General features: G+C 40.5%; 3 protein-coding genes across 10 annotated transcripts in view; 2 read left to right on the forward strand and 1 right to left on the reverse strand.

Moving 5' to 3' along the window:
* LOC143894160 (uncharacterized) overlaps positions 1–3,173 on the reverse strand; it is a 4,494-nt gene extending 1,321 nt beyond the window's left edge. The window contains exons 1-9 of one of the 2 annotated variants that reach the window (XM_077400290.1): positions 2,729–3,173; positions 1,965–2,153; positions 1,652–1,891; positions 1,327–1,566; positions 1,113–1,208; positions 754–1,028; positions 572–670; positions 156–429; positions 1–63 (exon numbers count right to left, since the gene is read on the reverse strand). The exon at positions 1–63 is cut by the window's left edge and continues 182 nt beyond it. In XM_077400290.1, the coding sequence (XP_077256416.1) occupies positions 1–63; positions 156–429; positions 572–670; positions 754–1,028; positions 1,113–1,208; positions 1,327–1,566; positions 1,652–1,891; positions 1,965–2,105 (1,428 nt within the window). In that variant the 5' untranslated portion in view covers positions 2,106–2,153; positions 2,729–3,173. Of the gene's footprint in view, positions 64–155; positions 430–571; positions 671–753; positions 1,029–1,112; positions 1,209–1,326; positions 1,567–1,651; positions 1,892–1,964; positions 2,154–2,522 lie in introns of both variants that reach the window. The other variant, XM_077400289.1, reaches the window with a different exon arrangement.
* A 2,165-nt stretch (positions 3,174–5,338) lies between these two features.
* On the forward strand, positions 5,339–6,624 carry Cype (cytochrome c oxidase subunit cyclope). Its single transcript, XM_077400205.1, has 3 exons — positions 5,339–5,499; positions 6,137–6,294; positions 6,428–6,624. Exons 2-3 carry the CDS (start codon positions 6,137–6,139, stop codon positions 6,504–6,506), a joined length of 237 nt encoding a protein of 78 aa, XP_077256331.1. The 5' UTR covers positions 5,339–5,499; the 3' UTR covers positions 6,507–6,624.
* Positions 6,625–7,734: 1,110 nt separating this feature from the next.
* On the forward strand, positions 7,735–23,863 carry LOC143894124 (uncharacterized). 7 transcript variants are annotated; one of them, XM_077400206.1, is made up of 11 exons: positions 7,736–7,965; positions 9,627–9,763; positions 10,256–10,384; positions 10,524–10,690; positions 10,832–11,048; positions 11,145–13,967; positions 14,061–14,441; positions 14,630–17,188; positions 18,016–18,136; positions 18,334–18,776; positions 19,095–23,863. In XM_077400206.1, exons 3-11 carry the CDS (start codon positions 10,258–10,260, stop codon positions 19,184–19,186), a joined length of 6,930 nt encoding a protein of 2,309 aa, XP_077256332.1. In that variant the 5' UTR covers positions 7,736–7,965; positions 9,627–9,763; positions 10,256–10,257; the 3' UTR covers positions 19,187–23,863. The 7 variants fall into 7 exon arrangements, with proteins under 7 accessions (XP_077256337.1, XP_077256338.1, XP_077256332.1 ...); XM_077400209.1 differs by having other exon boundaries at positions 20,694–23,863; XM_077400207.1 differs by having other exon boundaries at positions 18,340–18,776.
* Positions 23,864–24,531: the final 668 nt, after the last annotated feature.

Below are 24,531 nucleotides of genomic sequence, written 5' to 3' on the forward strand. Positions count from 1 at the left end.
ATGTTCAACATTGTATTTCGTATTGCACACTTTACAAACGAGACTGTCAGCATTTACAGAACTCTGAAAGAAAAAAAAATCACGATCGACAAGGTGACAAACACACAGATGATCCGACAAGAAATATTCAAAATAAAACGTCGTAACCACTTTACCTCAACGAGCCAGCGACGCAAACAGTCGTGATGTACAGCACTTACATCACCCCTACAAAAGCATGGTTGTATCAATGGACCAGCATCTTGTCTCTCACTGTCATAACAGATCCAGCAATCTTTGCTGTTAATCGATGCTGTATCTGCAGAGAGAAACGCGGTATCTTGAGACGCGCCCTTTTCTTGCAACTCAATTTCCTTTATGTGTTTTCCTTGATCCAGATCCAGTCTCTTCAATAAACGCTTCGGATTTAGGATCCATAATTGCTCTGGACTGAAACGGAAATGACGAAATGATATTGCAAAAGAGCATATTATAAAAAAAAAATATTTATAAAAAAAATTTTATTATTTATTTAATTTTATTTTATTATTTTTTTATTTAATTTTAGATAGATGAAAAAGTATGAACATACCTCATACAATTCCAAAGAACACAAGGAAACCATAGTGCGACGCCAACTTCAATAACACGAAACACAACGTCATGCCAATTCCTGCTGTACAATGGCACCCTGGAATAAGAATATACGTTAGGAAAAGTCTAAAAATTCTGTTATAACTTACAACTTATATTCGTGTTCTTTCGTTTCCTTACTTTGTTTTCCAAAATTCACTGAGGGTCTCGCTGAACAGAAAACCAACTACTATAAACAGCATAAAAGCTTGAGAGAGTAATCCAAATCTTGACTGATGTAATTGAGACGTATTCACTTGCCGCATGTGCACAGGCTCTGCTGTAGATGTAGACGGACCTGGATCGAACAACTTCGCCGTTACTTGATCCTCGGCAGGGACTTTCGTTGTATCAGCTACACGTTTATTCGTTGCAATGGAAGCAACTTGACATTCATTTAAGAATCCACCACGAACCTAATAATAAAAAAAATACCCATAAGAAAACTCGACAATGTAAAAATGCTATAGTAAAAGCATTACAATGTGAAAGGAGCATACTTTGAAAAATACTTCCACTCCATAGATCAAGAAGAAGATCACTACAATGAATAGGAGCACTGCGTAACAGCCATTGAATACATGTGCATAAAAGCTCTAGAAAGAAAAAAGAATTTTATTAACAAATTATTTTTATCAAGAATGTCACACATTCAAATCTCAATAGGATATTATAATAAATATAAATTACATTTTCCCATATTCTGTTACTTACTTGATCTACTTGTGAATAGGTCTGAGCCGTGATAAACTCCGCTAACAAGAGGGAATACGTTATTATGTTGAAGACGACAAAGGCCAGAAAAGATTTTGACAAAAACTGAGGTTTGTCCCAGCGAATGTCTCTCAGATGAACCACTTCGGCCCAGAAACAGACGATCAACGATGATCCACTCAAGAGCAACGGGTAATACGCTGACAGCAAGCTCCTGGACCAGCCCTCCTTGAAAGCAGTCTGCAAGAAAATTAAGACCGTGCGATTAAAAGCATAATAAAACAAAAAGTTATAATTAAAAAAAAATGTAAATATTTTTAAATACCGGCGAGGTGAAGTATGCCCCTCGTATCATCGACGCGAGGAAAACCACAAAGTACAACACTTTTTGAGTAGTGACCCGGCAAGCTCTCAGAAACGACGGCGCCTTCATCCGCTGCCACTCGGCGACGATACACATGACAAGTTGTATCAAGCAGACGAAACCGAGTATGAAAAAAATCGTGGCGAAGGCGATGTAATAACTTAGATTTGGGATGTGGCATTCCGGTCCGTCAAACTGGATCTGGAAACGAGATGATTCAACGTTATCGTCGCGAAACGATTCAGCGCGGTCAACAGATCAACAAAAGTACTACCTCGCACAGACAAGTCCCATTATGGCATTCCCCGTGGCCGGAACAGTTGTCGTTCCCGCAGCTGTTGTTCCAGGCCATCATTCCAAATTTAACCAATAAGGACAATGGATTTTGCGTACTCAGCGCGATCATCTGTTCCATGATCGCTGGATACAGAGCAACTGCTCCGGTACAGCCCTCTAGAAAACTCTGTTTTGAAATGCAAATTGCTCATCACTCAGATATTCTTCGCACCACACATTCGATTGATATGCAAATGACGGACAAGAATTGTTAACATTTTTAGAATTTATGCGTAATACGTAAATTCATGCGAGGTGAGGGATCACTTCCCGATACGCAAAGAATCGCGGGGGAGGGGGGGAAACGGATTACTTAAATTTCAAAAATAAAACAAGAACACGTTACGTGGGTCTGTGCAACTTGACAACTGATTCACCAAATTACTCACGTACTTACAGAAAAATTCGCGCTGACTATGACGGGACAATCGCACGATAAAAAACCGAGTACACCGTATCTCGCGTGTGCATAGTATATAATCGAGATGCAAAATACCTGGCCTTCCCGAGAGGCAAATTCGAGCGAGAGCGATATCGATTCCCCCGATATCGTGCGTCTAGGATTTCCAGATTTTCTAGCTCGGACGAGCGACGCGCGACGTCCCGAGGAACGGAGCCCACGCTTTTCAGGATTAATCGGCTCCTCCGAGGGGGGGGAATGGGAGAAAAACTAGGGTATACCCTCCGTGCCTGTCGACTGACCGTTTGTCCGAGCCAGCGCGTCTACGTGCGTTATGTAGGGCTCGCAGGTGCAAAGTGAGTACAGATGTACGCGGGAGCGAGGACGCCGAGGACGTTGAGTTCTCCCACGGACCGAATCACATTAGTCAGCTGTCACCGTTCGCCCTTCTGCGCAACGCAACGCTGCCATCGCGCCACGGAGCGAGTCCGCACTCCTCCTACGCATTGACCTCGATCGCGTCAACCAACGTCAACGGGACCGCGATCTCCGCCGAGGATTCATACGCGAGACCGAAAAGTCATGCCGAAATAATTATGTAACCGCGTCGGAACACAACGAGGAACGAGGAACGTCCCCCTCGCACTATCACTCGTCACTCATCGAAGAGGACCCCCCCTTCGACACCCCTCGACGCCTCGACGACGAATTCTAATCCCGAAACAATAAACAATTGTCCGATGACGCAAACGCCGTTGAACGCCGTAGATGCGATGCGGTTTCGTTGCGTCGCTCGATTTGTCCAGATTCCACCAATGGCGGGTCCGGTAAATGCTCTCTTTCCTTTTCTCTCTTTTATTCTCTCTTTTTCTCCCCCTCCTCTCTCTCTCTCTTCCTCTTTCTCTTCTCCGCGTCTCTTGTTTCTTTCTCTCGATTCCTCTCTTTGAGAACAGTGACGATGATATGACGATCAACTAAATTGCGATTTAATCAGCGATTAACTTATCAAGTACATACACTCTTTCGTTAACATGGATAGAAACGTTAATTTCTTGTTTAACATGTGGAAAAAAGGAGATTAGATTAGGGACGATTACACGTACATAGCTAGAAATTTTGCTCCGATTTTAACAGTTGAATTTTATCGCGTATTAAAGTTAATCGGAGTTTCATTGAAATCGCGCTGAATATTCGTTCGGAATCAAATGTTGATGGAAGATGGAACTCTTCACCGACTTCAGATTTCGATGAACAAAAACCGATACGTTTATACAACAAACTTCTCCTTTTTTTTCAGCTAATTTAAAAAATTCAGCCTTTCTTTTTCTTTTCTTACAACACTCTTTCATATTAGTTTCATTTTCAGCACAAAAAGGCCGCACGAAGAGATTCAATGCAGGAATAAAAAGGAATGACTCGCATAATGTCCACTTCTACTAATGTTGTTAAATTGATTATCAATTCAAATGTGATTGTACTATTCTAGCTTCAGCTTTAGACAGCTAAGCTGCGTTTCAAGACCGACAGTGACGGCGCGTGGTTTGCGAAGTAAAAATATTATTTATAGGTACAAAATATGCAGTTTGACCGTATATACAATCATATTTCTCCTATTTACTTGATTTTGTTATAAAGATCATAGCGGTCATGACTCACTTAATACGTAATTTATTATACACGTTTGCCTTAAAAGACGTTCTCCTTAAGTTAATATTTATAGATTGTTGCGATAAATGTCATCACATTATTGTCTCACGATGGTCGAAATATCGAATTGGTATAAAAGACGTCCGTCATCCCGGATGGTAGGGATGAGGTCCAGATTCGAACCCTCTAGCTGGGGATGATATTTTTCGCAACATTATTTTGCAGTGGTTCTAAAGACGCGTATTAGTATCGGTGTTGTTAAATTGATTATCAATTTAATTATGTGATTGTATCCTATTCTAGCTTCAGCTTCGGACTGCGTTTCAAGACCCCGACAGTATAATGGCGCACGGTTTTTAATTGCTTCCTCTCTCATAAGCTTTGTTTTCGTAAAAAAAAATGTTTTCGAGTTGCTTTTGCCAATGTGTTCAGAATGTTCTAAAACGTCGAAAAATCGCTATTTTAAAAAATGTCGATATGTGTGTATGTATGTGTGATGTATGTGTGTGCGTGTATGTATGTGCCAAATTTACCGAAATTTCTATAACTCCAGAACTAATCAATCAAATCTTAACGAATTATATATATAATGGGGGTAGAAAAAACTGAAGAATATATAGAATTAATAAAAATTGCTAATAATCAAGAGGTTCTTTTTGCTTCCTCATAGAGGAAGCTTTGTTTTCGTAAAAAAAATTTTTTATGTATAATGCATAATATAGGTATACATAAATTTATGTACGCAAAAAATATTATTAGACACAAAAGATCCAACCTGACTGTATTGGCAAATTTTCTATTTACTTGATTGTTATCATAAACAGTCATATGATTTATTTATATATCCATTTCTACCATCAACGTGTAGATTATAACTTTAATCTGGATTTAATTAACTTACTCTTTTCATCTTTTTCTAATTTTTAGAACTAGAAAAAAAATAAAAAGTAAGTTAAACAGAAATCAAAGTTAATTTGCATTGTTAAAAACGGACATGAAACAGAGACACGCGCGCTGTCCAATAAACGCAGAGCAGTTATCGTCGACGCTTCCGTCTCGATACATACGTATGCACTTCACCTAAGGCTGAGTTTCCATCGAGCGCGTCACGCGTCGCGTCGTCACAAGTTAACCAATCAAAACATCCCATTTCATTACATTCTTGTGACGGGATCGAAATGGAATGTTTTGATTGGTTAACTTGTGACGACGCGACGCGTGACGCGCTCAGTGGAAACTCAGCCTAAGGATTCGGTCGCGTTTTGGAAACAGACGTGAGGTGCACGGCACTTGACGTGTTATTTTTGTCGCGGTATTGTGGCCGACGAATCCGACGATCGATATACCTGTCTGATTCGCAACGATATTCTTTAGACTCAACTGCGTCTAGCTTTGACAGCGACAGGCACGAGCGAGTTCGTTCAAGGCAAGATATATTTCTCTCGGCAAAATTGTCTTTAGCCTGCGATTCGCACGAGATACTCCTCTCGAGAGACGAGCCGCTAAGTATACGTTAAATGAAACATTATATAATATAGGTATATCTCGTGCATCTCATAGGAATCCCGCATCGATGATCAGACATCGTATAAACCTGTGTATTTTTGTCACGGATTCGTGACCGACGCTTGTACGCTTCTGCGAGTCTCGAGGATAAGTACTTTCTCGTTCCCCCGAGAGGATCGAGAAGTATCCCCTGCGCGTATTTCTGTTGAAAAACAAACTAAAATAAACTGCTTAAATAACCTATTTCGAAAGATTTGATAGCGTGACGTTCGACAGCTTCGCCGCTGCTTCGAGATCTATCGATTAAATTATTTTCACGCGCAAAGATCTGCCTGTTATTAAATCTAAAACTATTCGGTCAGAAAGTTCCAGTCGGTGGCATTTGCCTATGTTTATTTCTATCAACGCAGATCCAACTTCAATTCTGATTCAACTTAGTTTTTATCTTCCAGTTCTGAGACTTATTGTTGGAAAAAGGATAGACTGGACATAAATGGACAAACGTAAGCAGAGCCATTGGTTTTTACGTTACGATAACGGTGTTTCGTGGATTTCAGATGTCTACGATACAAAATAAACCGCAGCTCCGTAACCTCCACACGTCGCAGATCAAGAGGAATCTTGTATGGATGACGATAGTTAGCGTCAGTGCGGCGTTGGCGTTCAAGGTACTCGTCGCCGATAAGAGGAAACAGAGATACGCCGACTTTTACAAGTACGTGACAAATATGCCCGAGACGCCGCCGTTATTCACTCTAATCTCGTTCCAACTCCGCGACCGTCGCATTCGTATGCAATCTTCACGCGGTAAGATCTCCGCTACGTTTTTTAACTTCGTTGTTTTGCAGAACCTACGACGCGGAGAAGCAGTTGAAGATAATGAATGACGCCGGTCTCATGCAGTCCTTCGTTCCCCCACAAAAGTAGATTTACGTGTGCAAATATAGACGAGCAGAAACTTGAGAGGATGAGAACGATCGTCTTCTTCGGGATTACATATTATATCTATATGTATGATAAATAAATTCAACGTAGTATTATATAACGTATGTTTCAAGTTCCTTGCCGACTGCGCGTTAAACCTTCGTAGTCACGCTTCTCTGGAATCCCGTGTTAAGTCGTACCGGGGTCATATGGACCCAGTCGATTTTGAACGGTTGCCATTTTAATGGTATCGGTCCGATCGAGTTCGAACAATTCTGGAACGTACCTTGAACATTCTAGAATATAAAACAGCTGCGGTTTTGTGAGAAATCAAATGGCAACCGCGTTGAAAAAAAAAATCGCGGACGAGTACATGATTGACGGTCTCTACCTATATAGAGAATACTTCGAACTCTTGTAGATGGCGGAGCAAGCCCGATTTTAAGCTAGGCATTTAGCTGATATTTAGGCTGCGGTCCACTTGACGCTACAAATGCTTCGAAGCATTCCTCTTCTCTTTTTTTTCAATCAAGAAAGAAGGAGAAGAAGAGGACGCTCCAAAGAATGTGTAAGATCCAAATGAGTGTGGGTCCGATGGACCCATGTGTGACTGCGAAGGGTCAATCTGCATAGTCCTGCATTAGATTTATGTTTCGGCGCGTCGGTACTTGTCTTGTAAAACAGTCGCGGCGCGAGTAGTGTGTTTTTGTCGAAAATCATTCCATTGATTGGATAATCAGCTTTGTATTCGTAAATCGTGTTTAACGAGCAACTGCGATCGATATGCGTAGCGATATACACATACTTATAGTCGGTATTCAAATTCTATCATTCAATTTAAATTGCAGCTTTGTAGCAACCTTGACGGTCCAAGCTTTCTTTATCCAGGTGTAAAGGGATGCGACACGCGACACGCGCGATTTTCCGCGCGTGTCGAAAGGACGGGGGTTGGCATGAAGGGCGAGGGCGCAGCGGGGCCCCCGATAGCGCTTCGCGTACCGCGAGATACGTCCGGGCGCGGCGAGGCGGATCGGGGTGGCATCGTTATCGGGGACGCGGCGATTCGAGCCGTTCGAGTTCGAGGTTATGGGACATGCACCGCACGTATGTATCCCAGTTCCGTGATCCGTGTGGTCGTCGTGGTCGCGTTAAAACGACCAGGGCAAGATGGCGCCCCGTCCGTCCCGACGAAGTTACCCAGCGTGCCCCGCGCGATTGATTTGCGCATGTCAGTTGCTCGCATTGCAAATGGCGGCACCTTGTTATTGTTCATGGCGTTTTATGACTTGTCTCTTTATATTAGCGATTATGTCGAGTTTTTTCGCGATCCCTGCCGCGCGCTGTGTGCCGAGTGTCAAGTAGGGCCCGCGCGAGGTGTTTTAGGTTAAGACCAGTGCCCGGGCGGTGTGCCTCCGTGCTGTACGGACGCGTGAAATCCCGGACAGTGTCGGAAAGAAATGGGGTAACGTTGAAATTTTCCTGCGTTCATACGGTAACGGGTCGGCGCTGCGCGACGTCCGACGTGAGGCCCGCTGGACGTGCCGCGGCCGTCGGCGGTCGACGGGATATACGCGGGGGCCCACGTACGCCCCGCCGCCGTGGTCGCCGCGCCGCGTCGCGCGACGTCCACGTCGTCGGGGGGCCCCCGAGGGCGGCGGCGGGGGGGGAGGGCCGAGGAAGAGGAAGAAAAAAAAAATAATTCCCGACTTTTGACGGTCTATCTTGAGCATGCTTGAGCCCACTTCACGTACACCTCCCCCGACGGACAAAATGGTGGCCCCCCCGATATCCCGATGGTCTGGATGCCGTATTTCGGCGAAAATCATTACGGCGCGCGTCGGGACGCGCGTCCCGCGCCGCGTAGCCGCCGATCCCCGTCGACGCGCCCGTCCGCGTTTCGCACCCCGCCGAAAAAATGCGCTCTATAACCTATTTCGCGAGAGGCTGGTTGCGCGCACGGGTGCCCCCGCGGCGGCGGGCCGCTCGCGGGCACCTAGGGGATCTTTAATTGCCCGTGCGCGGAGGACCACGGCGAGGCGGACGGGCAACACGTCGCCGCTCCGCGCAGGGGGGAAAAGCCGTGGCCTAGCGGGGGCACGTACGCCCGCCAGGACGGCGACGGCGGGAGGGCCCCGGCCCCGCCGATCGCGGAATCGACTCCCCGCGGGAGTCGCCCCGTGTCTCCCGGAAATCGCGCACCGAATTATAACCTAGTAACGCCTAGCGGGCCTCACTTTTTGTTTATGCGCCTACATACGTGTGCGTGCGCGCGCGCGCGCGTGTGTGTACATATATGATGCGTGCATGTGTGTGGCACGCGCGCGCGCGCGCGCGCGTGCGTTTGCCTGTGTGTCGTGTGTGTTTTTGTAATTTTCTCGCCGTTCTCGCGCGACCAGCTGCCTATCGATTCTACGGCGAATAATACTGCTTTTCCCGATCGAAAGCACTCTCTCGCCTCTCATTGCCATGGGATCTTGATTATCTCCGCGCGATACGCGATCCTCGCGTGAAAACTTTTTTTTTCCGCGCTCACTTCCTCCATAAAACCGCAACCAACCCGAAATACCATTAGTACCCCATCGCACTATTAAAACTATGATACTGTACGAATGTATGTATATATGTGTATATACATACTGACCAGCATATGATTTGCCAAGGTTTACTACGTACGATTTTGTTTTTCACCGCCCTGCCATTACTGTCATGTGTGTAGATTGAGAAAAAAAAAATAAGGTTAGAGGTTCGAACTGTTTTTAATTTGCTGTGCACTTTGTACAGTTGATCTATATTTATATATTTAACTAGAAAATGTTCTACTTTTGTAATATCTTCGAGATACAAGGGTGACTTTGCCTGAATGTGCGTATGTGTATAGACTTTATTATAAGAATACTGGATATGGTTCAAACATGTTTCAAATGTGTTCCATGTGTAAATTATTGTATTATTGTTGTGCAAGTTATCATGCGTATTTTGTTAATATATGCATGCGCATTACGCAAGTGGCGATGTGCAATAATATTGACTTATTTACATGCACGGTGTTAAGTAACAATGTAATATTATGACATTTGCTTTCTGTGTGATCTAATTGTTCCAATTCTCTGATTTTTTCGACAGTAAACAAGATTAGTGGTACCGGTGTGATTTGGGGCTGTCGGTGTAAGACTGACACGCGACATCTCATCATCACACACGTTGGAGCAATACCCCGAGGCGTTTCTACACTCTCTGGGTAGTTATGTGATTTGTGATTGGTACGTATTTCATTATTGTGTAAATATTACCTGTGATTCCTGTAATTGTGCTTTTTTATGTTACAAATAAGAATTGATTATTGGGATTAAACTTTATATATATCTTATTGAAAAAATACTATTAAATACATAAATATGTTAGAATTTATTTAATTTATTTCAGAAATTATATATATTTTTGAAGGAAAAGTTGAAAAATACATACACTTTTGTTTTTTTAAATAAGATTCTTTTAATAAAGAAAACATAATAAACGTTATAGAGTTAAACTTTTATTTTAATGCTGTTAACTTTTCTTTTTTATAACTTAGATTAAATTTTTTTATATTACTATTAATCTATCCATTACATGCTCGCGACAAGCCCTTAAAATTTAATAAAGAACAGAAAAATAATATATTTTTGTTTATTATTGCTCTATTTTTATTACTATTGTACTTTATTTTGTGCTCGGTATTATTGTTAAGATAATATCAATAATGAATATTACAGTCATGGCGGCAGATAGCGATGGTGATCTGATCGAGACGGTGGTAACTTGTGAGGGTGACCTTGGAGATCCAGAGTTCCCCCGAAAGTTTGAAATCATTGTTGACCATCTCAATACTTTGCTTTGCAAAGGTAAAGCAAGCTTATTTTAGTTTGGTTTATCTTAAGCAAGTTTACTTTATAGGATATTAATAATTAATATCAATATCAATTATTAATCTTATGTTTAAATATAATAATTATTAATAAGCAAATGATATACAATTTACAGAAAAGGGAGATGGTCTGAGAGTAGATAAGATAGAACCATGGAATTCTGTCAGGGTAACATTCTCGATACCCAGAGAAGCTGCTTTGCGACTTCGAGAATTAGCGGCTCAGGGTTCTCCAACGCTTACACAACTTGGCATACTCTCAGTACAAGTCGAAGGAGATCAGGTAATTAATACCCATCCAATTAGATTTTTACAGCTTTATTTATATATTGTTACTATATCTTAATGATATCATTTTTGTGAATTGTAGAACTGTAGGAAATAAAGGATGATTGAGTAATACATTGTCGTATATTTTTTGCAGGTAATATCTTTAAGGATAGCCAGTCGCTTCGGTGGAGACGCGCAAGAAATTGTGCTACATTCTGGAACTACGCAAGATGGCGGAGCAAAATCACAAGGAGATGCTACTAGTAACGCAGCTGCTGGTGACGGTAACCCTTCGACAGCTTTGCCTGGTCCCAGTAACGCCACCAGTATTTCGTCGACGCTACATAATGTTGCTCAGATAATAGCAGCTGGTAAGTTGTTATGGGTTATGAAAGAATAAAAGAATAAAAAAATTAATATTCTATAGCGAAATGACTTACATAAATTATATAAATTTCTTGTTTCAGGAACATCATCAGAGAAAGCTCCTCAGTTTCGTTCTCCGAATGTAGTCGCGCCCACAGACTGTGATCCTATTCCACCGTTTCTTGCGAAATCGACACAGTCCACGTCAGCGGGGAATCCTGGCGTTTCCGGAAATCAGCAAGTGATCAATCCTAGTGCATCGCCCAGGAACAACTACAACGGTCCTTTCCCATTTGCCAGTATGACGCACGCTGCCCAAGCAATACACAGTCGCGAATCGCAGTCCACAACAATCAAGAATACAATGCAGTTCAAACACCATGCGCAACCGCCGCCCCCGTATCCATCTCAAGAAAATTTGGCGACAGTCACGGCATTGACGACCGGTCATACAACAACCCAGCCGGTCGTTACGGTCGGACAATTAACGAATCAGTACAAGCCCACGACGATTGCTACAACATCTAGTCTGTCACCAAACAACGGTACCAATTTGGCAGGGAGTTCGAACGGTAGCGGAAATCAGGTCGCCCTGTCCAGTCCGTTGCTCGTGAATCTTTTACAAAACGACGCTGGTTCGCACGCGAATAACGTCATATCTGGTCAGAAGATGTTACCGCCGGCTGTTATCGACAATCCCGGACTTACCAATCGCATGAGACCCACCAAGAAACCTACGGTTAGAAGGAAAGATCTCCCATCGCCCAGCGAATCGCCACCAGCGAATTTGGATACCTTGAGAAGCGAAGACTTGATCGCCAGTACGGCGACGACGACGCCGGTTATTCCCGACTTGCCACAGACTTCTACGCCTTCGGCGTTCGCGACTGTCAACGTTAATCAACCGTCGACGCTTCCACCGCAGCAACATACCGCAGTCAACGTGATTGGTACTAGCGCTGGGCAAAGTATGATGCCACCGCAAGCGGTGCATCAAATGTCGGCTGGTGGGCAGATGCAGCAGCAGCAGCAAGCGACAGTTTTACACAATCAAGTACAAACGCAGCAAAAGTTTCCCATTAGGCAAGATTTGGCTCATAGAACTTCGCAAGTCCAACTGCAGAATCAACTCTCCGCCAGGCATCCGGTAAACGGACAGCAGATTAGATCATCATTGCAACAACAACGGCAGTTGCTGATTCAACAACAACAGCAGCAACAACAGCTCCTCGCGCAACCGCAACAGATAAATCAAACACAAATTGTACCGCAAGTCCCGGCGGCGCAGCCGACTCTGCTTCAGCAACAGAACACGAATGTACAAACAATGTTGCAAGCTGCGTTTAGTCAGTCGATATTGCAGCAGCAGCAGCAGCAGCAACTCACCCAACAACTGACACAATATTCGACGGTAGGCTTAAATGTCCCACAACAACGGCTAGGTTACTTAAATAGTCAACGTCAGCAAACTCCGCCGCCTTATCCGAGGCAACCCGTACCGCAACAAACGCATTTAAGCCAGCAGAATCAGGCTCTCAATGTACAACAACAGCTGCATCATAATCAGGTGAAGAACATCAATACGGATACCAGCGCGACTACTGATTTTCGTTACGGGCAGAGCCAGAATATCCTTAGTAGAAATTATCAGTCTCCCGCAACGAGCAATGCTAATGGGACCACGTGGAACGCACAAAGCAATTCTATTCCACAAGGTGCTCAAGTCAACACCACACGTCTGTCAGTCTCGAATCAGGTTTCAGGTGCCTTTCCTCAAAGTGGCTCTCGTATAAATAATTCTACTACTAGCATTGCTCCGTCTGTCAACAAGACGGAGACCTTCGAGTCTCCGAAACCGGAAGAGGAGGCTCCGGAGCCGGAACCGGAACCAGAGTACACCTCGACCGGGAAGATACGACAGTTTCTGATCAATCCTCTGACAGGACACTTAGAGCCAATGCCCAGTGAAAGTTCAGATTCAGAGCCCGAGAGTGCAGTGGATAATCAGGACGATTTCTTCTCCTTTCCGTCTCCGTCAAACGACAGATCGAACTCCATATTCTCCGATGACGACGCGGACAGCAATTTTTCAAGAAGAAACGACACGACGACGAACACGGATCAGTCCGATTCCGAGACAACGGCGAAGTCTACGGCCAGCGAAGGAAGCTTAAAACACAGTAGAATAAAATCCAGTAGGGAGACCGCGCATAGCCCGATGCCGGGAGAGAAAATCAAACTGCGATTGAAATTGGAAAAATCGGAGCCGGTTACACCGGCTTATAAAGTTGACGTTTCTTTCGTGAACACGCCGCCCATGCGGAAAGCCGACAAGTCCGTGAATAAAATGTTCGCCGGTGGTGTCCCGAGTACGGGGACCGGTGACGAACCGCTGCGAGTGCCTCCGTTACACATTTCTTTAAGAGGACGTAACGCTTCAGTAGTACAAAGAGAAAAAGTTAAGAAGTCTCTAAAGGAGAGTGAGGGTGATGCAATTAAGAGGAGAGGTAAATTGAAGAAGATGAAGGAATGCATCGATGGAAACAAGTTGCTGCAGAAGAAATCATTGAACATGATTATAGGCGCTTCGTCTGCATCGAAATTACCTCTGTCTACTTCCACAATAAACAATGCCATTTGTAAAGTCGGTAATAACATGTTGCAAGCCGCTGCAGCCAAATCCAATGCCTTAAAACAAGAACTATCGGTGGACGCTGTACGATTACAAACTGGTACCACTACCAAGCCAAGTTCGAGTAAAAACAGCGACGTCGACGATATACCGTTGAACAGTAGAATACCGTCTCCTTCGAAGCATAAATCTGCGATCGCGAATCAATCTTTAAATACTCCACAAGCTTTAACGAAGACTCAAGTGGATCTCGATGCACAGAACCATATGCAGGAACATAAAATAGGAGGAGGTGAGAAATTCTACTCAATAGCTATATAAATATCGTATGTTTGCTAATTATATATTTATATATGTATTTATGTGTAATATGATTATATTACAGGTAAAACGAAGAGAAGGGATTCTAAGAAGAAAACAGAATCCGGAGATGGTTTACATCGGGAACAAAATCTGCTGTCGGGAGGTCGAATTTTAGATAATCAAGCGAAATGGAAAAAGCTCGGTTACAAGGGCGATATAACTCATACAATAAGAAAACCGGATTCACTTTTAACCGGAAGTGACTTTAATACAATCAAGAAGGTTGGCGAAATTCGAAGGACGAGCGATAGCGACATCAATAAATCAGCCATTGAGAAAAGTAATTCATTGAGCAGTGTTGCTTCTAAATTAACGGAGCTTAATGGCGTGAAGAAAGACTTGATTACCCAAGACAAGAGAAGACGGTTAAGCTTGGTGGATGAAAAAGATCTGCATTTAGGAGGTGAATATTAATTTGTAATCTTATTATATGCAAAAATATCTAAATTATTATATTATGTAACTAAATATACTCTTGTGATATATATATATATATATATTTTGTAATAATTATTTTATATCAATATTCTAATAATGATAATTCATATATCCAAAGTTACACTCTAAGTAATTAACTTTTATATGTTACAGAATCTCCGAATACAGAAGTTACACATTTTAATAATCAGAAGGCTTCTGAAAGTTCTGCAAATACGGTACCAAGTATAAAAGCAAACGCCAATCTATCCTTCGAGAGCGATTCTGGATTAAAATCGACAAATTCGTCCGTGCAACAGGGCGACACAAGAAATCCATCAAACAATCCTGAGACTAAGATACCTGTGCTCGTAGAGACTACGACGAAAAATTCTCAATCACCTATGGCCAGGATGCTCTCCGTTAAGAGTAAATCCGACATGGAGAATTATATCGCTGTTAAAAGAGAACACTGTCAGAAGCTGAAGAATCATATGATTGTCAAGGGCGAGGCGAATTCCATCATAAACAGGCACAACAAGACAGTCGAGCAGTTGAGCTTCAGTCATAAGAAGATAATTCAAAACCATGTTAAGCAGGTCGACAAACCGGCGGTGGAGAGCAAATTGGACAGCGCGTCGCAAAGGATCAGCCTGTTGAAGACCGCGCCGAGCTCGGTAATCGGCAACTCGATAGATCAAGTCCCCAGGTCGCAGAGTATCGACGTACCTGCGAGCAAGCCGACCTTGCCCATCGGCGAGATAAACGTGACCGAGGCGAAAGTCAAGCAGAAGCTGCTTGAGAATACAGCGGTACCGATTGGGATCGGCGTCGACGCGAATATCGAGAGAGTCGGTAGCGGTGGTGGCGGCGAGGATTCGGGCATCGAGTCGATGGACGCTCTTTCGGAAAAGTCACCGAACCAAGGGGAGTCACCTCTGCACAGGCCGGCGTCGGCAACCGAATCGGTGACGCAGGGCGGCGCCAAGAATGTAATACAGGGGGAACCTGTACCCTCCTTATCAACCACCAATAAGAACGTGCCTTCCTCAACTAGTAGTAGTGATATGTGTTCAAATTCCCATTCGGAACTTCTCAAGTCCAGTGGCCCACAAAGGTTAAGTCCTGTGTCCGTAACGAATTATTTTGAGAGTCAGTTGAATCGCAATATATCAAACTCCAGTGAGCACGACGCGAAGAATGTGTCTAGCGAAAAATCGTCGACAATTCCGAGAACTGGTGGTGGACATAGTGATTTGGTTGCTAGTTTAGACACGGCGAATAATGACAAAAGTATGCCCAGTCCCCTGGTGACGGGCACAGTGACTGTTGTGACAGCGTCTATAACCAGCAGTATGAATAGTGATAATAACTTATTGCAATGCGCGCATCAGCAAGCGAAGGACTTCTCCGATAAGGACAGTTCTAGCGTTAAATTAGAGAGTACTGTTAACCAAAATGATCAGGGTAAGGCAAACTCTAAGCACGAGGAGTCGAGAGCTGTGGAGAGCGTATCCGAGGACAGCGCGAAGGCGGTTGTAGAAAGTAACAGTGCAATTAGACTAAGCGATGAACCTCACGGACAGAATAATAATATTAATAATAATAATAATAATGGTGTGCCTATAATACAAAATCACGTTGCTTATAATAAAGTTGAAACTGTAAAGCTCGATAGTAGTGCGGTCGCGAACAATGCTAATGCGGCGACAGATAATTCTTGCTCGAACGGTGAGAGTTGCAATTCAGAAATCAAAGTAGAATCTAAAATTAACGTAAAAGTGGACGATACCAGGCAAATCGATCGGTTCGAGGTCTCAAAAAGCAGTAACGTTCCACTGAGCATAACGTCGGTTAAGCTAGAAACGTGCACCGAACAGAACCAGAAGTATAATGTACAAAGCTACCAGCAGGTCACGCTCAAAGAGCCTTCCGTAAATCTTCAAAAGGTTACGGACGATTTGGTTAAGAAGATGGTTAACGATACGAGCGATCTGAACGCGGGTATCCAGTCACCCCTCGGCGAAGATCCGCAGCCGATCAGGACCACCCCGCCCCTGTACACGTACTCCAATCCCGTGGTGCTGCAGCGAGACGAAACACCGAGTCCGGCGGCGCAGAATCCCGAAGTGGACTCCAGCGACTTGGAGCACCTCAAGCGTAAACGTAGGAGAAAGCAGGAGCTCGAGGGTCGGCAGGACGTTATATGCATAGAGGACAACGATGAGGGACACTTTGTCGAGAGGCTCAACTCCAACAGCTCGGAGGAATACGTCAAGAGGCCGCCGAAGTCGTTGCTGGAGCAGCTGCTGATCGATATCCCGAACGACAGCAACGAGAAACGATCGCTGAGAACCAGATCGCAGAAGTTGAACAGTCCGGATATCGCCAAGACTCCGAAGAGCAGCCCTCACGGTCCTAACAAATTAGAGGAACGCCGTAGTATATCGCCCTACGCGAAAGCAAGTCCAAAACTGGCAGTATCGAAACTGTCTCCTAACGCGACAATAAAAATAGGGAAACGGAAAAGGCAAGAGAGCGAGAGTTCCGTTGCATCGAGCACAGCTGATGATCCACAGTCAAGACCAGGTAAACGGAAATGCTCAGAGAATGCTGCAGAACTTATTAAAGCTTGCATGGGTGTAGAAGAGACTGGTTCTATAAAGAAACAAGTACCTGGCAAGGAAGAGCAATCAAAGAAGGGGTTCAACATAGTGGCAAAGGCTAAGAAAGGTGTTTATTTCACACTACTATTTCTCTGTGTGTTGTCTAGTAGTTGAGTCTTTTTTTTCTCTTACATTTGATATCCAAAAATTTATTTCTTTTTTATTCAATATTTTTCTACATATATATATATATATATATATATATATATATATATATATATACAGGTTGTTTAGCTATTAGCACATCAAATATTAATGACAGATTTTTTGACGAATTTCAAGTTGCATGAAAATTTCTTTTTAAAGCGAAAATTTTATGAATGACTTAATTTTCTGAAATTTTAAATGTTGTAACTCGATCTTTTTATATGTATGTGCATATGTGTGTGCGTGTGTGTGAATTCTTCAAAACAAAAAGATATATATCTCGTAGTATAATATATTGTAACGGACGATAGAGTCCTTCATCAAATTTTCGCTAAGGAAATCCCGAATTCATTAAGGAATTTCTCATTATCAGCTAATGCGGTAGGTGGACATCCTGTATATATTATAGACTTTGTATCGTTAGCAAATTACAAGGACTGCCAAAAACAGAACTGTTTGTAAGTTAGGACGTGCCGAAGATTTATTGGTAATCGAGAACCAATCGTTATTACGAAAATACAAGCTTATGATAATGGCCGGTCGGCTCTATGGAAATGTAGTAATTTGAATTACTACAATGTAGCTGAAGAACATTGAATACTTTTAATACCCGACACACAGCTACCTCTCAATCTCACTCTAGCGCGTGCCTCTAATTCTAAATTCGCCTGTCTCTCTCACAGATTTGTCTGATTTACGATTGTTGGGCCAGACTTATATGTGACATAAGCGTTTTTATATTTTTAGGTCCCATTGTGGTAGAAGTAGATTCGTCTGATGACGAACCATTGATTGAGTCTGTAGGAAAAGCAAGAGTACGATTGTCAGATGAAACATCCGCTGCTTCCCCAAAGCCCAAAGATCAAAAGTAAGCAATACTGAACGCATTCTTTTAACGGTGGTCAGAAAAGTAGTAGAAAACTAATCTCTTGAGATTTGACAGTTCCGCTACGTAAGATAAGCTTTTGTTTTAAAGTGAATTTTTTTTAAGCATTTTTTTAAAACAGAAACAGCTGTTTCTGGCAGTCAAATTAATTCCAGTAATATATCAAATTTCAATGCCAGTAATAGAGTGCAAAGAGAGAGCCGTTTGTTAACCACCAAGCAACCGAGTACGGCAACTGTGATGACGACGACGACGACGACGACGATGACGACGTCAACGACGACGACGGCGATGACGACGATGACGATAACAACAGCAACAATAACGACGACGCCGACATTGACGACCATCACGACGATCACGACTGCGACTGCGACTGCGACTACGGCGGCGGTGGCAACGGTGGCAACGGCAACGGCAACGGCAACGGCGGCAGTTACTGTTGGGAAGGAGAGATTACGGGGCACTTCCGTATCCAGCAACGAGTCTGTGGGCGAAGTAACGACAAGAAGGTCTGTACGGCAGAATACAGCTTCACCTCTAGCTACACCAGCAAGCAACACTAGGGGCGCATCCAAATCCTCGGACGATATTAACAGAAGGAAAACTCGTAGTGGTGCTGGTATGTAATCGATTTACTCTTTAGAATAGCCTCACCTAAAGGGTACACGACTGCACTTAATCTCTAGATTTGCAATTATCAATTTATTGTCGACTAGCATGTCTATTTCTAGTATTATCGTTGATATGCAAAAGGTCTGTTGTTTCATTCAAATTTGCAGTTTCTATTCTATTTTTTATCTTTTCTCTCCCAAGTTCTTGGCATGTCATTATGTCAAATATAGCGAAGTTTCACATTAATTATTAATGAAAGACATAGATGTTTTAGCGTTTTTTTGTATGTTTTGCATACTATTTTAACTGAGAACACCTCGTACAGCGGGAAAACATTGTTTTAGTAACGGCGGAGACGGCGGAACAAGCGAAACGGAGGCGAATATCCCGAGAAAACAAATGACCTTCGGGAAGTGACCTTGACAGTGATTAGCTACCGCTCGTCAAGGCCTATCTGTCTGATTGTAAATCCGACATAAACGGGTATTTGATTGCCGTGTGGCTGGATCCCACCTGGTGAAACTGTATGCGTCACACTAGCGCACAACGTTGCTGTATGTGTATCGGGAGTATCGTATAATATATTAAAAAGAAGTGCTGGACGGTGTGAAAGCATCTCGTGCTGTAAAACATTTATTGGTCTCGATATTAAATTAGTCATGCATAAAAGATAGCATCTATGAATTTCTGTTCATTCTCTCACGTCTTCTTCACGTTTTTTTTTGTCTCCTTTTCCTTTTTTGTCTGTTTCTTTTCTCTAAAGTATAGAGTATAAGGATTATATTGTTGCAAGTTTGAAAAGAAATATTGTTTGAAAAGAGTTTTGTATATTTAATGAACCATTCATTTTTTGTTATTTGTTATAACTTTAAGTGTCTAAGAATAGCGCATATAAAGAACGAACTAAAAGACGAAAGCAATTTTGCTTTAGTCATCTTTTCACCGTTTAGCATTCTCGTTTATACCGTACTCCTTATAAACAGCAAAGTTTAGTTACTCAGATATAACTTGCTCAAATGCATCACACTACGATCTAAGTAACTGAACTAATCCAAAACTGCCGAGATATTGTATGTAACTTTCTTTTACCAGTCAAATGTTTCATTCTATCGACAAGTACTAAATTTCATTCTTCGATGTGCAATTTTCTAACGTCGTTATTAGATGTAAACGAGACGAAGAGCTAGCTTTATAGAGATTTAAGAAAATTTAAGGAAGCCCAAATTATATTTATGTTTCGGGAATCATCTTCTCTCATAATAATTCCTTTCGTTCATTGTATGTATCAGTACAAAGTAATAACGGTAAAAGAAAGTCCAAATTTTTAAGGCATTAAAAACGCGAATCCGATTGTACTGCCGTAAGTAAAATACATATTTACCGTGGACAAATTTACTAACTGGTGGAGCTTAGATTTGCTACTCTGACGACTTTGCTGATAGACTCTGTTTAGACAAATGTCTCTGTTTGTGTATACATATTAATTTATTGTGTGTCATCTCTATTTGTTATGAAAGTTTTCTGTACATATATATGTAGGTAAAGTGCACACATATATATATATATACATTTATATGTGTATATATACATAAAATAACAATATATGAATTTTTCGCACGATTAGTTTCTGCCATATGCTGTAAGCTCCACGCCACGACACAAAGCAGTAAAACGCTTTCGTACTTATTTATGCGAAAGATGAAAATGTTTTTGAGACGTCGGTCCGATATTCGGACAATTATGCCACAATTACACCTAAATATTGGGAATAAATTTACATATATTGATATATAAGGACAATGACAAACGTGAAAGCTGTGTTTTTTCACATTTGTAATTATATTCCAGAGATGAATGTATATTTTAACCAGCAATTTAGCGATTAAGTTCGTAATTACATTATTGTAATATTTTTGTTTTTCAGACTTAGCAAACATAGTCTTTCAGTAAGAGGTTCGTCTTGAGTTATAATATCGCAGAGGCCGGGATATATAGGACTTGTGAAAAAGGATTTATTTTATTTATGAAACTTAAATACAGTGAACGTTGGAAGACGCATGAATATGTGAAGATGATAAGAATAACTATTATAAGAAAACTAATTAATACAAAAAAAATGTTAATTTGATATAGGTAATATATGAATGAATATATTTTGTAAATAATTTCTTGTAAAGATGGACAAAAAGCACTACCCGTTGTATATATAGAAACTGTTTAAATTTTTATTAAATTAGTAATAATTAAAATCGTGCAAGAAGTCGTAATTGTCATTATTATTAATTATTCTCTCGCGTTCATGTAATTAAGATACTAACTCTTCTTATACAAATTTAAAATCACATTGAATTATATGTGCATACGTATATACAAATGTAAATCTATGTATGTGATTTATATCGATTATTGTTTTCATGAACAGATAATCTAGTTTTGTATTGTATAAATATAACTTACACCACAGTTGAGGATCTTTAAAGTTCTAGCTGAGCCTGCAGTAGTCATCACGTAGCACCGTTCAAATTTTTCATGAAAATGTGCATTTCTTATCCAGTTCTAATAATAGACATCCTTCTTTTCACACAACAAATCAAATTTAGGATATCATTTAGCAAATAATATTTCATGAATTATCAATAATTATATATGTACGTTGATAATTTGTTAATAATCAATTATTTATCTTAGCTACGTTCCTCCAGATTCCCTTTAATTTTCTGTAGATGTTACATGTGTGTTAAATGGTCTATAGACAACTTTCTGTGACACATCAATACGGATCAATACGGATAAATACGTTTTTAGGGTATTTGTCTGCGATTGTGATTGTGAATTATACCAATATGTATACACTGTTAAAAATTGTGTATTAAAAATGTGATCGTAATCTTGTTTCTGAACATAGATGATTTTGTATAAATCTCCGATTTCTCGTCACAGACCAAGTAAACGTTTATTATATGATACAAGAAAGATTGTCGTAACAATTGTTACAAGCATAGAATGTACAAAGTACGATAAGCGCAATGCTCAACTACGTAGTGTGTGCATAAAAAAAGAAATTTTTCAATACTTTTCCCAAAGGCTCGATGGCTACCAGGCGACTCTTCTTTAATAGAAATGCTTTTCTCACGCGCTAAGATTAAATACTGAATTTAATAATATTTAAAATAGGAAAAAATTTCACCGATCTATATGCCCAGAAAATTAAGAGAGACAGAGACTGCTTCTTGGGTTGTAGTTTCGTTGAATTTGTTCCTATTTTCAATATCGATTTAAATTATTTAGTTAGAATATTGCTTGTTTATTAGAATTTATTTCTATTGTAGAAACAAGAAACACATACAGACAGACACATATACAAATATACACTGGATTATATATTGTATATAATAGCGTGCTTATTTTACTCGGATGGGAAATTACACAACCTGATTATATAATTGTACATAAAAAATATGAAGAAAATGGGTACAGGACTCGCGCGTTTGATTTCATCCATATCCTATAACGCAAATAGGATCGAGTGTAATATACATAATAATTTAATTGCAGAATATGCAGGAATAATTGAAGGATTGTAATTTCGATGTAAAAAAAATATTCTCTTTCGCATTAGATAGATAGGCTAGGCATTATTATGTTACAATTTTATCATTGAATATTACATTTATATGATTGTATAGATTATAAACGAGAGTAAGCTCTTTTGTGTAAATACAAGTATCTTTAAGTATAAGCGGACATTTTTAGCGCGCTCGCATAATTAAGGAGCTTCTAAAGAGTATCTCTGCCGTGTAATCGCATATGCTATGTAAAAGGGAGCGGTTAAATAATGCGCCAAAGATCGGATGCCGGAGTAACGGTGGTGCCGGAGGCAACTGTCGGCATCAGCGCCGTCAGCGATTTTGAGATGCGGGTGTACGTGTGAGAAGCTCAATAAATAATCAGTGTTGATATTTCGTGGTTCGTATAAACGGTGTAAAGTCTATTCTACACATGCTACCATCGCAATCTACATTAATTATGCCGATAACAAATGATCTTTTATGCTGTTTATATATATATATATATATATATATATATATATATATATATATATATATGTATAATATAATCGCGTGCTTGACGAGCTCCTTAATTTTGTAGGCAGAGCCGCAAAAAAAATTATATTATGTATATGGATGTGCGTTTTAAGATCACCAGATGGATACGTGGTTTGATGATTTTAAAACCTGCTATATGCAAAACATTTGTATTTTTAGTATTTGGTTATACGATATATAAATAGCAGTAAAAAAAGGAAGTAAACGATTGATAATAATCCAAGTGGATATAAATCTATATATATATTTCATATATATATATATATATATATATATATATATATATATATGAAATAAAGAATTAGATACCATATTATATTTGTAGAAACGATTGAGCACGTGAGAGATATCGCGCTATGATTATATGGAGAAAATATTACAATTATATTATTACCTATTATTACACAAAGTGAATACACAACATAGTAATTTGCTAATTGTATCTTTTAATAATTATTGTAGACACATTGATGAAAAAGGTTTTTTTCTTGTTATTAATTATTAATTACCATAGACTTATAAGACAATGAAAAATGTGTTATAAAAAAAAAAACGATGCGTTTGCTTGTTTTGTATTGCATTCTACCCATTTTCATCGAGCGGCTCGCCGTTATTTCTAATTATTTAACGCGAGCGGATTGCTATATAATTTACGTGTACTTTTATGTTCAATATTTTTATTTTATCAAATGCACCGCAACTCATTTGTGTAGCGATTATTTTTTAATTGATACTGCCAAAAGATCTCGGTCTATCGAAAACAATTGCCACGTAAAAATTACAGAATTACACAATCCACGATTTGCTGCTAATCTCTTGCATCGTTATTCGTCGTTTGCTAGAATTGTCAATCGATATAATAATACAAAAGATTTGACGTTTACTTTCTTACGCGATATATATTTGAGAAATTGTAATGTACATGTATTATACATGCAATGCGTAATGTAAAAAACACGAATAGATGGATCTTTTCGTTTTCACGCTTCATATGAAAATTGCAAATTTCTAATCCGAATCTCTTCATTCACGCTCGATATGATTCTATTCCAATTGTGTATAAGTATTTATATATTCGTATCTCAGTCATCTCTCTTGGAAGACGACGCTCGATCGGAAATGAAGAAGACACTCTGATAAAATTGTTGCGTCTCGTATCATTTTTTTTTTTTTTTTTTTTTACAATGATAGAAAAATCGAAGTAGAACGATATTGCGGACAAAGTTTTCTGTATAAGCTCATCACATCGCGGAAATTATTCACGCGGATGACCGACACGCGAACCTGTTGACCTTTCAGATCAGATGCTATCGAGAATCGATGAATTCCGTCTCTATTTTGCAATTCTATTAACAAAAACGACAATTCGCATATAATGCGCATCGTCTTGTCGAATCTAGGCGCTGCCTAAAAAAATATATTCCAGCAGTAACGATTACAAAAAAACGAGAATTTGCGAGGAGTCATTTCTATACAATTTGCTATATAATTATATATATTGTCGCAATTTGCTATATAATAAACATATTACTACATAATTATCTTATCCTTTAATGTATAATTTTATAACGAAAATTTGTTCCTATTGAATCTTCCGACGCATGTCGGCTAAACAAAAAAAATATTTTTCTATAATGGCATAAAGCATGATGCAAC

Source organism: Temnothorax americanus, unplaced genomic scaffold (assembly GCF_048541705.1).
Source record: "Temnothorax americanus isolate GAGA-0224 unplaced genomic scaffold, ASM4854170v1 Scaffold13, whole genome shotgun sequence".
NCBI lineage: Eukaryota > Metazoa > Arthropoda > Insecta > Hymenoptera > Formicidae > Temnothorax > Temnothorax americanus.